Here is a 15,109-nt window from a genome sequence, read left to right as displayed (position 1 = left end):
GGTGTGGGCCAACCTCCTCCAGGCTGATTGACGGGCATTGTCCCACCCACCCCTATTGGCCCTTCACTGCTCTACGCGTCGATATGCAGTCATGCCGACTTTGTGGAATCCTTTTAAGTTTTGAAAACTTTGAGTAGTTATGGGCCTTCCTAGTGTAACATGCAGTCGATTCGTATTTAAATCAAGTGTTGAGCTGATACCAATTTTGAGTTAGGTTGGTGGAACAGAAGAAAAAGAAGAATAATGAGCATTACAAACAGGCTGTTATTTTTTGCAGCTCAGCAATGCTGTCCATGATCTTAATGAGTGCTATTGGATGTGAAATCCTCTGCAGACTGGTAGGTACTTTGTATGTTTATAAGTTTGCATCTTTGTAGTTTTCTTTTGTATTTGTATTGTATTAAACATATGGAGTGGCCATGCCATTCCTACTGAGGAAGTCCCACCAACATGAGCATATATGTATCAAAAAATGCATAATTCCTCACCTTTCCAGAAGCATCAACAATGGTTATAATGACATGTGAGCCATCTCTCTCCTGCGAGCTTGTCACCGTGGGATCAAGCCAGCCGCCACACACTGCCACATTCTTAACAGCTGTGACACCACTATGCCAGGTAAGCATTGAAGGGAAAGTTGGAGCAAGGAAAAAGATCAGAGGGAGAAAAAACTAGAATGCCACTTGGTAGAGAGCATAATATAACTCCGTCAGACTGAACAGTTTACGTTTTGTATCCCACTGATCTGGATTCGGATCTTAACCAAAATCTAATCAGCTTGTTCTTGTCACCTACCCAACTCAACCACCAAGTTTTGTATGAATCTGTTCACAACTTTTTGAGATATCCTGCTTACAGACAGACAGACAGTCAAACAAACAGACAAAGGTGAAAACATAACCTCCATCCACCTTCAGTGGTGGAAGTAACAAACAGACAAACAGACAGGGGTGAAAACATAACCACCATCCACCATCGGTGGCGGAGGTAACGAGGTTTTTAAGTAGAGAGCGACTCGGGAAAGGGAATGCGAGGCAAAGTGGAAGGAAAAGAGCACAAAAAATCCTAACAGTACACAATAAACCAAAATTCAGATGTATGTGACAATGACAAAAACACCTAACTGCACGACATGAAGCATTAAAGTATAAAAGAAAAAAAAACTGAGTAAAGTTTCAGCAACATAGAGGCCTTCATCAGGGACACAGCATGTGCCGTCGACCAGCATTAATGTTTCCCGGAATGATACGAAGATGCCTCAAACTATCTGCATAAAAGCTTCAAGGTAACAATACAGAAATGCTCATGGGGAATTCCGCTTTAAAAATCATCAACCAGTTTGATTCGCGATATGATATGTGCGCATACGTGCAGCTTTAAGAATCACGAGCTAAATATTGCTTTCTCGGTCACCCCTCAAACCTTGCAAAGATCTCGACACCGAAGTCAAGACTCACCCAGGAAGACGGATCTTCCGACACTGGTACGATGAAAGCAACCAGAGTTCTCCATGCGACACGTAGCAGACCGCAGCACCATCACAAGATTCAGTGTACACTATCTCAGGCTTGTGTGTTGCGCAAGTCACACGCGGCTCTATCAGAAAGCGGTTTCTCCTTTCGGGTACTTCAACAGGCACGCCCGGCTCTACCAAAAAGCGACTGTTCCTTTCTGGTATGTTGCCTCCACCAGGAGGAAGCTGCAATGCGGAGACCTTGCGTGGAGACCCAATGAGCTGATCCGAGACCATATTGGCCTTGGAGTGACCTGGAGAAGATATACTGTATAAAAAACAGAAGTTGCAGTGAGATTGTAGAGGTAGCAAAAAAACAATAAATCTTGGGATCCCATGACCGAATACCGAGAAGAGCAAACCCAGACACCCTTGTGTACAATTCCAAAATGCTGAGGGCAGTCACAACTCACCAAGCTGCCCAGCATTCAACCCAAAGGTGTAAACACCTTCTTTTGTCCACAACAGCGTATGATATCTCCCAGCTGCCACTCCATTCACCTTTGTCTTCACCTGAGCACAATTAACCTAAAAGGATGCATTTGAAGAGCAAAACAAAATGAAAATCGTCAGAAAAAAAGAGCAAATGGAAAGAAACATCAAACATTAATGGGAGGGTGGAGGGGTGGGTGGAAGGGGGACGAAGTATTTGTATTTTATTACCTATTCCTATGAATATTATGTTACAAAAGTGCAGCTTTCAAAGGTCCAAACAAAACAAACTTGGCAACTCGTCACAATGTTTCACCCCAATCCAAATTCCAAATGTCTCATGAAGTGGATGGCCATACTTCATCAACTTGTGCATCGGCCTCAATTTATTATCAAAACTCAATCAAACCCTGTCAATGCACAATTGTCATATTTACAAAAAAAAGACTTGTTACAAAAAAACAACAACTTGTTACAAAAAAAGAGTTATTGTTACAAAAAAATGAAACGGGCACTCAAAGGAGCACAAACGCGTGAACAGTTCACGTTTGGTATCCCACTGATAGGCCAGATCTGGATCCGGACATGAACCAAAATCTAATTGGCTTGTTCTTGTCACCTACCGAACTCATCCACCTGGTTTTGTCACAACGCATCCACAACCTTTTGAGATATTGCGCTATACAGGTATCCCCCACTTAACAAAGGTTCACGACAATAAAAAAAACAAAAAAAAAAACACCTTTAGAGGCCATTTTTCCCCGCAAGCGGGGGTTGGCCTTTTTCGGGCACCGTGGTTGTTGTTGTTTTTCGGTCCCCTTTTTTGAAGCAAATGTTTTACGGCCGGATGCCCTTCCTGCCGCCAACCCTGTTTGTCGCCTTTTACGACAAACAGGGAATTACCAGTGAACTGGTACTCAATTAGCCGACCTCGGAAGGATGACAGGCTGAGTCAACCCCCCTGGCGTTAATTCAGTGATCGACCGGGATTCGAACCCAGGATCCTAGGATCCTAAGCTGGCACCCTAGCCGCTAAGCCAACGCCAGGCTCTCTTAATTCAACGCCAATTCCTACATCACGACAATGAATGATTTAATTTATCACTATTAATCGCTTAACGAAGGTCTTCATTCGCAACAAAGAAGGAGCTATCACAGTGTCTGTGGCTGGTGATTGTGCAATGACACTTCCGTTTTCAGAATGAAGGAGTTCTAAATAACCATCTCCTCCACCACCGCCCATTACAGCCTTCTCAAATGGAAACTTGGACTCACTCAATTAACTTTAATAGTGCGTTACTGACTTTATTATTAGGTAAATAATAACAATACAACGTCACTTGCAACTAAAACCATCATTATACCAATAATATGGCTTTGCTTTCAGACCGAAAAATTATGGTTAGGAAACGAAGTGTAATTTTGCCATAAATAATGGAAAACGAGCTCCCGCATAATGAAGGGGTATGAAGGTAGTAACTAACCTCTTTGTTAAGCAGGGGATACCTGGATATCATTTTTGGCCCCTTCTCTCAATAGTAAAGAATCACTTTAAAAATTCCCATATCCAGATCCTGATTCATAGCTTCACAAAAATCCAATCAATTTGTCCTCGTCACACACCCAACCTGTCCGCCAAGTGTTATCTGAATCCATCCATAACTTTTTGAGATATCCTGCTCATCGACAGAGAGACAGGGGTGAAAACATTTAACCTCTGTCCACCTTCAATGGTGGAGGTACCGTATTTTCACGTAAATAACCTGCCCCATGGTACGCCGCACATGGAGGAAAAAGTGCCCTAGGAAAACTTCAGGATCATAAACCTGCACATGGGTATAACATGCAGGCCAGCTTTCCTCTTCACATGACCAGGAGATATATTTCCAACAGCCACCACGGCTTTGTTGTCATGGGGCCAACAAAGGGCTCTTTTCAAATACAACTGTGATAAATAACCGATTGACATTAAAATGACTATCTTGAGAAAGGATTGTTGCAATACTTAAAGTTTACTGTACAATGATGATGCTTACTGTACTGTATACGATGCACGTGTGTGTGTGTGTGTGTGTGTAGGTAAAATGCATGAAAGAACTGTAATTAAAGATATTACAATTAAGCTTGCAAAAAAAAAAAACTGCCTCGTTTTACATCTCCTTGATAATTTAACTTGGGCCCTTGTGGTTATGTTGCACGCCGTATGGTGAAACACCGTATAAGCCGCACGTGCCCGAGTATGCCCCTCAGTTGGTACTTATGGAACTAATTTAACATATAGCCCGAGGATTATTTGTGTGAAAATACGGAAATTAAATTTAAAAAACAACAGCCTTTCGGGGATGTCGCTGATATGGGACCGTTGTGAAATTATGTTTTGTATTGTTTGGTCGTTAGCAAAAACAATGACCATACGGTACAAACAGATGCAAGAAAATGTGAATTGTAACGGATAAAAAAAAGCCAAACCCGTCGAGGCCACATGGACAGTTCAATCTCACGCGGAGCCCCCAGCTGCCTGTACGTATTGAGACCAAAAGCCAAAACACATCCATTATTGGAAAGGAGAACGGAGTGATCTCTTCCAGCCGCAATGCTGATAAACACGTGAGAGCTCTTCACACACCTTGGAATCTGTCGCACACAAAGCATACACAATGAGGCTAATAAGCCGTCTTTTAAATGCAAAGAAAATCCTAAAATTACCGGCTGCCCCTATCGTGACTTTCATTTACAGGAAACTAAACACTCAAACGCAGTTTAAGGAAGCAGTAAAGTCCCTCGACCCAAGTCAGCACGCGCCGTAGAAAAGACCATCATCTCGTCCAGATTCGGGAAAACCCCACATCGTTACCCTGCGTTTACAAAGAAGGCATTCTGATACAATGGTCTTCTCTAAGCAACAGGCACAGTGCATTCAGAAAGTATTCAGACCCCTTCACTTTTTCACATTTTGTTATGTTGCAGCCATGTGCTGAAATCGTTCAAATTCATTTTTTCCCTCATCAATCTACACTCAGTACCCCATAATGACAAAGAGAAAACAGGATTTTAGAAAGTTTTGCAAATTTATTAAAAAGAAAAAACTGAAATATCACATTGACATAAGTATTCATACCCTTTGCTATGACACTTGAAATTTAGCTCAGGTGCCTCCCATCTCTCTTGATCATCTTTGAGATGTTTCCACACCTTGATTGGAGTCCACCTGTGGTAAATTCAATTGATTGGACATGATTTGGAAAGGCACACACCTGTCTATATAAGGTCTCACAGCTGACAATGCATATCAGAGCAAAAACCAAGCCATGAGGTCGAAGGAACTGCCTCCAGAGCTCAGAGACAGGATTGTGTCGAGGCACAGATCTGGGGAAGCCTACAAAAAAATTCTGCTGCATTGAAAGTTCCCAAGAGCACAGTGGCCTCCATAATTCTTAAATGGAAGAAGTTTGGAACAACCAGGACTCTTCCTAGAGCTGGCCGCCCGGCCAAACTGAGCAATCGGGGGAGAAGGGCCTTGGTAAGAGAGGTGACCAAGAACCCGATGGTCACTCTGGCTGAGCTCCAGAGATCCTGTGTGGAGATGGGAAAAACTTCCAGAAGGACAACCATCACTGCAACACTCCACCGATCTGGGCTTTATGGCAGAGTGGCCAGACAGAAGCCTCTCCTCAGTGAAATAGACATGAAACCCGCTTGGAGTTTGCAAAAAAGCACCGAAAGGACTCTCAGACTGTGAGAAACAAGATTCTGTGGTCTGATGAAACCAAGATTGAACTGTTTGGCCTCAATTCTAAGCGTCATGTCTGGAGGAAACCAGGCACCGCTCATAACCTGCCCAATACCATCCCAACGGTGAAGCATGGTGGTGGCAGCATCATGCTGTGGGGGTGTTTTTCAGCAGCAGTGACTGGGGGACTGGTCAGGGTTGAGAGAACAATGAACGAAGCAAAGTACAGAGATAGCCTTAATGAAAACCTGAAACAGAGCGCTCAGGACCTCAGACTGGGCCGAAGGTTCACCTTCCAACAGGACAATGACCCTAAGCACACAGCCAAGACAACGCAGGAGTGGCTTCGGGCAACTCTGTGAACCGTCCTTGCGTGGCCCAGCCAGAGCCCTGACTTGAACCCAATCGAACATCTCTGGAAAGGCCTGAAAATGGCTGTCCACCATCGGTCCCCATCCAACCTGACAAGAGCTTGAGAGGATCTGCAGAGAAGAATGGCAGAGAATCCCCAAATCCAGGTGTGCAAAGCTTGTCGTGTCATACCCAAGAAGACTCGAGGCTGTAATTGCTGCCAAAGGTGCTTCAACTAAGTACTGAGTTAAGGGTCTGAATACTTATGTCAATGGGATATTTGAGTTTTTTTATTTTTAATAAATTTGCAAAACTTTCTAAAATCCTGTTTTCTCTTTGTCATTATGGGGTATTGAGTTTAGATTGATGAGGGAAAAAATGAATTTAAACGATTTCAGCATAAGGCTGCAACATAACAAAATGTGAAAAAAGTGAAGGGGACTGAATACTTTCTGAATGCACTGGACACAAAGGTCATTTGAGGGGTTTTTCATACGTCTTCAATGGTCATAATACATCTCCATTTACCAGGCCAGTCAGCTTTTCCTGTCTGTTGACACATTCCTCATCTAATCAGCCCATTTAGTTCCCACGTCCTGTCTGAATGTCCGTCCCTACTTATTCTACCGATGAGTTCATTCCTTTGTCCTCCCTTCTTTCGTCGTTCATTCTTTCGGCAACTACCAGCGCCTTCTTGTGACGTCAACGCGAACACTCTCGTTCAACTCTTCCACTGGCCTCAGTGTGAAAAAAAAAAACAGAATATGGTGGAGGTGAAAGCAAAACACTTCAATACTACACGCATCTGTCCTGAAGTTCATGCACTTTTATAATTTGTATGGTAATTAAAGATGGATGGTGTGGTAATCGTCACCGCCCAGAGCATGCCAAGATGCATACATGGCTTCAATGATCCAGTCCACAGTTTTCCCACAAAATCCTCGCAAAGGTTTGAAGGTAATGGACATCTTACAGATCGAGAAACCAAAAGCAGCAACTCCTAATTCTATTATAAACTAGTCCATTCTTTCATCTGATCTTGCATCCAATAAATCTCTGCCATAAAGGATGCGTTCATGCTGTATATTATTTTGGCTAACCACAAAATGTAACCTCAATACCAATCTCTACTAAAATTTATTTTTCACCCTCCGCAGTTTAACCCCCACTCTAGCTAACCTCCACTCCACTAGTTAGGCTAACCCACACTCTAGCTAACCCCCACTCCACTAGTTAGGCTAACGCCCACTCTAGTGGGGGGAAATGGCCTTAAAACGATAATTCATTCATTCATTGCATTCATTCCTCTGGAGTTTGTGCAATCCTACTTTTTCCCTACAGTCCTTTAAAAGAGCTGCTCAACTACATTGAGTGTTTAACCATAGCTACCCATGATAGTCGCTGCTCACCAAACTTTTGTACACCACTTAGTCCAGGCCATGCTCATAGCCCCGTATACAACTCATCCGCAAGAGATTTTGAAACTTGATTTGAGTTATTGGACCATTTACCTTTAAAAATCACACAGGTGCTTCTTCGGAACCGGCTGCGAATGGCCGCTAGGGGTGAAAATCCTAGATGGCCGCCAGTAGCCATATTGAAAATATAAATTTTGAACCACTCACCATAGAAGTATGTGTAATACCTTGTTTTATGGGTTTTTGGGTGTGGGGAATCCATTTCTGACATCATTTTCATGATTGAAGGCCAAGGTCACATGCTAAGGTCAAGGTCAAGGTCAGAAATCACAAAAAACGACCAGAATTGCAGTTTCACAGACATCGAGAAGCAAACTATCAAGGTTTGATGAGTGATACAATTACTGATGTTTTGCAACTTAACTGACTGTGGGAATAAGTGTACGCCATGTAGTTTTTTCAAATCTTGTTTATTTCACAACTTCTCATTTTATTTGGCTCACAATAACGTAGGCATACACATTGTTCACTTATGAATTGGAACATTTTAATCATTCTTTCGAACACACAATCTGAAAATTAAAAAAAAAAAAGCTACACTATTACAGTGCCATATAATACCTGCATATATAAGCCATATTCCTTATAATTATGACTAAAAATGAATGGTATATGAGTCAGATGCCCAGACGAGAGAGCTGAGGTGGTAACTTGGCATTTGTTTATTTATTCACACAGATGGGCTCAACAACCTTCTCATGGCAGTAGATCACACACATAACTTCTGCTGCTTTGCAGGAACAACGTTTTGAGTTACACTTCCCACTACAGCCACACAGGGTCAGAATTTTGGTGGGGATCGGCTTCAGAGACTTAAGGGGCAAGAGCGTGCCGTCTTGGTTGATCCAACCATAATGAATCGGGTCAAGCTGACTGACATCAGCTAGCAAGGTCAAGGCATTCCGGATCACGTAGAATGCCCTCCTCAAATGTCCCCGGATGACGCTGGATGTGGGTGGTAGTTCTTCTAGCCATACCACTGAATGCCTGTGGACGTCGAGTCTCAAGTGGTCAAATGCAGTTGCAGTGGGTTTGCTTCTCGCACCGGCCCATACATGGACGAGGTATTGTTCTGCCTGGTGTATGTCCACTTCAGAGAGAACAGGAGACTCTCCAAAGCTGGAGAGAAACCTTGCAGGTCTGCATACGAGTGCTGCATGTTTTGTGCCCACCTTGCTCAGTGCATTGTCCCCAGTCGTGACATGCGCCTTGATGAGTACACGGCATAATTTGTCTCCTAGCTTGAGGTGCAGCACATGAAGTGGAATCATACGTCGCTTCTCTCCTGTCCCGAACTGAACCCAAAGCTCCTGCAAGCCACCCTCTTTGAACAAACCAATGTAGCGCAGGAGAAGGATAACAGTATGTGTGTCATTAGACACCACAACCACTCTCTCACAGCCCCTTCCAACTGCCCAATGCACGTGAGATATTATGCGGCAGTCTGCCTCCTCTTGCCAGTTGTTGAGAAGTGACAGATCACTCACAGGTGATCCAGTCAGCTTCAGTCTCGCAGATATTAGTTCTTCATTGACCACCATCACACTCAGAACCACGTCCTGCAGATCTCGTTCCCCCACATCCCGTGCCAGCAGCTGTAGGTTCTGTTTGTTGACACTAGATGCCCAGAACTTGTCCAACTGGTGTGGAATAGGCACAGACTCGTCCACGACGGCCAAGTCAACAGCGCTATTCTCACCAGCTCTACGGATCCGCTCACCCTCCTTGATGCTCAATTCATTGTAGCTGTCGAATACTATGTGAGTCATTTCCAGTGATGGACAAACTCGATGGGCACTCTTGAAAACTCCTTGAATTACTCCACCAAAGTTTGTAAATGTAGACCGGAGATTGGGGAATTGTCGTATTTTCGACATAAAGTCAAGCAAAACACGTGTTGCTTGGGGATTATCCCGGTTAAATTGGTAGTCAACTGGGGCAAGATTGGTTTCCAGCTCAGTGACCAATTGTGCTTTGTCAGGCTTTGTTGTGATTTCTCCGACAAATAGTGGGCTAGACTGCAGAAGGTCATGTGCATATAGCTCTTCTGGCGAAATTCCACGTAGTGTAGCAATCTCTGCCTCCCTCTGTGCAGATGCGATGTCTGTCGTGGAAATGGTAGCCTTGGTTGCTGCTGTGTCTGTGCTGGTCTTCTTCATGGTACACTGTGAGTCGAAGGCTGGAAGATTCACCTTAGATATGGTGACAGCTTCTTGGACCTGACCACGTACTGCTCATTACGGAATTTCTGATATGCTGCGTCACCATTCTCCAGCGCCTTCAGGAGTCTCGCCTTGATGATGTCATTGACAATTTGCTTTGTGACAAAGTTGTAGAGTGGCACATTGGGTGCCAGAACAATGAAGGTGTTTTCCCGCGCCTTCACAAAGTCTAGCAGCTGTGCCACATTTTGGTCAAAGATCAGACCCTTGCGTCCCCCGAGCTCATGTCGTATTGATGTTTCCAGGTGATCCATGAGTCGAGCATTGGTGAGTAACTGGAGAAGATTACTGATCGCAAGGATCTCATGAAATAGAAGTCCAAACTCAGCCACAACAGCAGCATATCCAGCGCTTCCAACAATCACATGTCCACCTGGATCCTGTGAGAACCTGTTCTGTGACTGCTCCAGCTTCAAGTCCCCTGCCACACCAGCAAATACCGCACAAGCCCGGTCCTTCACAACAAAATGTCCCATACAAAACCGGCGGTAGAGTGTGGGGTCGGTGACTTCCAGAACCTGAATCCTCTCCAAGTACCATGATGCATACCGGAGATAGTTGATGGCATCAAACTCACGTAGGATCCCCAAGGAAGCCTTCACTGTTCCGACATGCAATGGCCAGTTGCCATCACGGTCTGCAGCAATCAGCTGCTTAATGATAGCAACGATCATCCGAAAGTTCATGAAGTGCCACGTGCTATATATACAGGGTGTCCCCAGATCATCACAGACAGAAAAAAATGGGGCCCTCTTTTTCACAAGTTGATACAGATTTGAAAAGTATGGTGCATCAGCATAACAACACTTGTGATAACACTGGTTCTGTTTTTTTCTAAGACACCCTGTATCTGGAAAAGAATCAATTTTTGTGAAAAATAATATATACCTACCACTCGGAGTGGATGACTAGGGGCGATCAGTGAGCACAATGTCGACAGAATCAGACACGTCTATGCAGATACACATATGCACTACACACCTGTGGAGTATAAAACAACCTTAAACAGTGGCAGGTTGGTAATGAGTAATAAAATTGCAATGGTCTTATCATCCAGAGCATGACCTTGGCCTTCCATCAAAGCAATCATATAGGCAAAGTATAATTTACATCATAAACTTTTAAATAGTGAGTTATACTTGATAGTCTGCTTCTCAATGTGTGTAAAACTGCGATTTTGGCCGTTTTTTGTGATTTCTGACCTTGACCTTGACTTTAGCATGTGACCTTGGCCTTCAATCATGAAAATGATGTCACAAATGGATTCCCCACACCCAAAAACCCATAAAACAAGGTATTATACATGCTTCTATGGTAAGTGGTTCAAAATTTATATTTTCAATATGGCTACTGGTGGCCATCTAGAATTTTCACCCCTAGCGGCCATTCGCAGCCGGTTCCAAAGAAGCACCTGTGTGATTTTTAAAGGTAAATGGTCCAATAACTCGAATCAAGTTTCAAAATCTCTTGCGGATGAGTTGTATACGGGGTTATGAGCAGGGCCAGGACTAACTCCTTTCCTGTGCCATCTCCAGGCGCTGCATGACGTCATCACTGGGCACTGAAGGGGGCCCGGCAATGACGTGCGCTGAAAGTGAGTACTCAGTTTTCACTCCGGTTTCTTTCTTGTTTGTCCGGGCGATATCTCAGCCATCCTTTGAGCTAGGAAGCTGAAATTTTGGCACAATAGTGAGCTAGTGAGCAAGTGCTCTGGCAAAAACGGTATTTTTTGTTTTTTGATTAATCAATTAATTGATTAATTACTTAATTATTATCGATTAATTAAGTACTTATTTATTTCCTTTCTCATCTGGGCAATATCTCAGGCACCTTTTGAGCTAGGAGGCTGATATTTGGACAGGACAATGACCAAGTGATGTGGCTATAAAGGATATTTTTGATTTATTGATCAATCAATTAATCGATTATTTATTGATTAATCATTTATTTATTTTCGATTAATGACTTATTTAATTCATTTTCAAAAGGTTACAGCTTCAGATGAAACACTGGTGGTTGAGGAATGCTATTAGTCAATTGATTAATAATTTATTTTACAATTATTGTTTATTGATTTTAATTGTGCAATTACAATTAAAACACATGCCAGACCGTCTCACATCTATCCGATTCTTTTCACTTCTTTGAGAATGCTAACCTGCTGTCCTCCATCATTCACTCCTCTACACAAGCACATACTATCAAAAAGAACAGGAAAACTTGTTTACTGTGACAAAATGTTTAAGTATCTTTACAGTAAAATGGTGAAGCTGCAAAAACTAAAATGAGACGACGATCATCTCCATAAATCAGACGGCACATACAGTCACGTGAAAAAGTAAGTACACCCCATGTAAAGTTTTGACTTTTTCAACATATTTCAACACACAGCTATTTGATCTTCATTTCAACAATATCTATATATATAAAACACAGTTTGTGTGTGTGTGTGTAATGTTATCCGGTAGACTCCTAAACGGAGAGGCTCACGTACTTGATATTTGGCACAGACATGGCCATTGAGCCTGGGAAGAACATGGCTGACCTAAAAATTTATTTCATAATATTTTTTTCCCATATTTTTACCTCAGCGCATTTCAGCGAGGAATATTATGCACCGAATCTGACCGGTGGCAGAGCAGCGCGCTGATTCGCTCAGAGCGATCACGTGATGTTCCTTGCCGCCATTAACTCAGTTACGCGTTCGCACGTATTTCAGAGCGAAAAGCGATTGCGTTTTTTCACATTTCAGCGAGGAACATTGCCATTCACACCACATAGGTTTTTTTTTTTCTTTCATCTTTAGATCCATATTTTTTATCAGCGAATCTGAATCGGTGGCAGAGCAGCGTGCTGATTCGCTCATTCGCGCTCATTGATAACGATCACGATCACGTGACGACGTGATCACGAATGATGTTCGTGACGCGATCACGTGATGTTCCTTGCCGCCAGCAAGTAGCATAGATTTTATTTTAGCATGATTAGCATTTAGCATGATTTAGCATAGATAGTAGCATGTTTCACATAGATTTTTTTTCAGCGAGGAATATTATACACGGATTCTGACCGGTGGCAGAGCAGCGCGCTGATTCGCTCAGAGCGATCACGTGATGTTCCGAATAAGCACAATCAATTGAGTGTGCCGCATGAGACTGTGATAAGTGTTTAAAGTAAAGTAAAAAAAAAATAATAATAATAATGTTAACGTGCCGTTGTTAGCCGATTCATGTATAGTTTGTGTTGTATTTAGCTGTGGCTGAGCTAAGATGAAGCTGAACTTCAGAGTCGTTGACTCTGGTATCCTTTGACCTCTTAATCACCTTGCTCCATTGGGACAAATCCAAGTAATAAGCGCATCGGCAGGTAAATCCACCGGAGCGAGGTGAAACACCTCTCAGGTTGAAATAATGTGAGTTATTCCATCCCAGCCGCCAGTTGGCTTCACTTTTCACGGAGTATGAGCGTTCTATATATTGTTGCGGATATGAGGACTGTATTTTTTTGATTGTGTGTATTATTATTATTGCTTGAGTCTGCGCCTCCTGCCTCCGGAGCTGTGTAAAGGTCAAAGGGCGTCCCATAATTTGTCCATAAAGCATCCACACCACAGCTAATCATAGAATACCCCTGTTCGATAGCTTATATCTTATTATGTGTTTTAGGGTAAGGCTGTGTCTCCCATTAATTGAAATACTCCATTGCACCAGTGAAAGAGATAGATTCCCTTCATTCCCACTCCCAAAACTTTCATTTCCCCTTTCGTCATTGCCAGGCCTCGAGTGCCATTGCCAAGAACCTCCCCTCCAATTGCCGCCATTGACCACGAGGCAGGGTCGGAGAATAAAGGCGTGTCTCCACCTCGTCATAGAGGGGAGGAGTGAGTCAGCCCCACTCAACCAACCACGAACAAGGGGTTGGACTTGGAGAGGGTGTGGAGAGAAACATCGAGGAAGTTCGCGAAGGTTGAGGGGCGGGGCCTATATAACCTGCAGCTAGGGCGTTTCCCGAAGAGATGAGCTTTTACAGAGAGACGAGAGGGAGTCCAAGCAGTTGGGTACAAGAGAGGCACTTTGAGTTGAGTCCGAGAGAAGTCCAGAGTTGAGCTGCAGCTCGAGCCACCGAAACTGCACTTACTGCAGCTCGAGCCACCGAGACTGCATTTACTGCAGCTCGAGCCACCGAAACTGCATTTTTACTGCAGCTGGAGCCACCGAAACTGCAGCCACAGCAGCGTGAGGCCTGGACGGCAGTTTGGAGCAGGGCCGCGAGGGAGCGGCGGCTGCCCAACGAGTCGATCGGCTACAGGACCAGTTGGACCTCCCTATCCCGCCAGCCATCCATCTCCCGCCAGTCCTATCATCATTCCCCGTGTGAGTCTGTCCTTGTTTGTTCTGTCCCTGGGTTAATTAAGACTGTAGGTAAGCTAGCGTTGCACTGTGTATCTAATATCTTCTGTAAATTATTTTCTTATCCTTCCTTCTCCTTGGTTATTTTGAGCCTGTAAATAGTAATAAATAGTAATCGTATTTTCAACCCTTTTCTCGTCTTATTCCTTTTCCTCTTTGCATTCGGTCGCTTTAGAGTTTTCCCGATTGAATAGCGGTGGCGCGATCCGGCCAAAGTTTGGGGCAAATCGGGTATTAATCAGGGAAGCACTGTTCGGCCGCGGCAACACCACCGCTCGGTAAAATAACATCTTTAACCGCGTCCGTAACAATATTTTCAATTCAGTGCGCCCGACTCGCTCACGTACTTGATTTGTGGCATAGACATGGCCATTGGGCCTTCACGGTGTAATTTGTGCGAGGCTTTTGTCCGAGTGAGCTTGAGTCGAGAGGGCGAATGTACGGGTTGGGAATGTACGGGTCTCCATTCCCCCACCCGGCAATGCCGGTACTGGAGGGCGTCACAGGATAGGTGAGTCTCCAAAATCCGCTTCGTGCTGTTGCGAAGATTCAGGACGATGTCGCGATTGTTGTGCTGCTCTCCGACCATGAGAACTGCAACGTCATTGTTGACTGGCCCTCCCCTTCCCTCCCCCTCCATCCTCCCCTCCCCCTCCACCCTACCCCATCCCCTTCTCCCCTCCCCCTCCCTTTTCCCCCTCCCCCTCCCCCGACCCCCTCCTCCTCCCTTTACCCCCTCCTCCTCCCCCTACCCCCTCCCCCCTCCCATCCCTCCCCCTCCTCCCCTCTCCTCCCCCCCTCCCCCTCCCCCTCTCTTCTCCCTCACGTTTATACACGGAATGCCGGGTACTTCCCCCCCCCCTCTTCTCCCCTCCCCTCCCCCCCTCTCCTCCCCTCCCCTCCCCCCCCCCGTTCCCCTCCCCTCCTCTTCCCCCTCCCCTCCCCTCCCCCGCCCGGCAATGCCGGGTACTTCC

General features: G+C 44.5%; 1 protein-coding gene across 3 annotated transcripts in view; it reads right to left on the bottom strand.

The window, feature by feature from the left end:
- The window catches only part of IBTK (inhibitor of Bruton tyrosine kinase), a 123,556-nt gene that overhangs the window by 86,278 nt on the left and 22,169 nt on the right, over window positions 1–15,109 (bottom strand). For all 3 annotated transcript variants that reach the window (XM_068116049.2, XM_068116050.2, XM_068116052.2), the window contains 4 exons: window positions 4,415–4,579; window positions 1,927–2,041; window positions 1,458–1,767; window positions 489–609 (listed from right to left, as the gene is read on the bottom strand). In XM_068116049.2, coding sequence (XP_067972150.2) covers window positions 489–609; window positions 1,458–1,767; window positions 1,927–2,041; window positions 4,415–4,579 — 711 coding nt within the window. The remainder of the gene's footprint in view (window positions 1–488; window positions 610–1,457; window positions 1,768–1,926; window positions 2,042–4,414; window positions 4,580–15,109) is intronic.

Source organism: Myxine glutinosa, chromosome 5, assembly GCF_964187855.1.
Source record: "Myxine glutinosa chromosome 5, kmMyxGlut1.1, whole genome shotgun sequence".
Taxonomy (NCBI): domain Eukaryota; kingdom Metazoa; phylum Chordata; class Myxini; order Myxiniformes; family Myxinidae; genus Myxine; species Myxine glutinosa.
The sequence above is the reverse complement of the archived record's forward strand: the minus strand, read 5'-3'. Positions and strand labels throughout refer to the sequence as shown.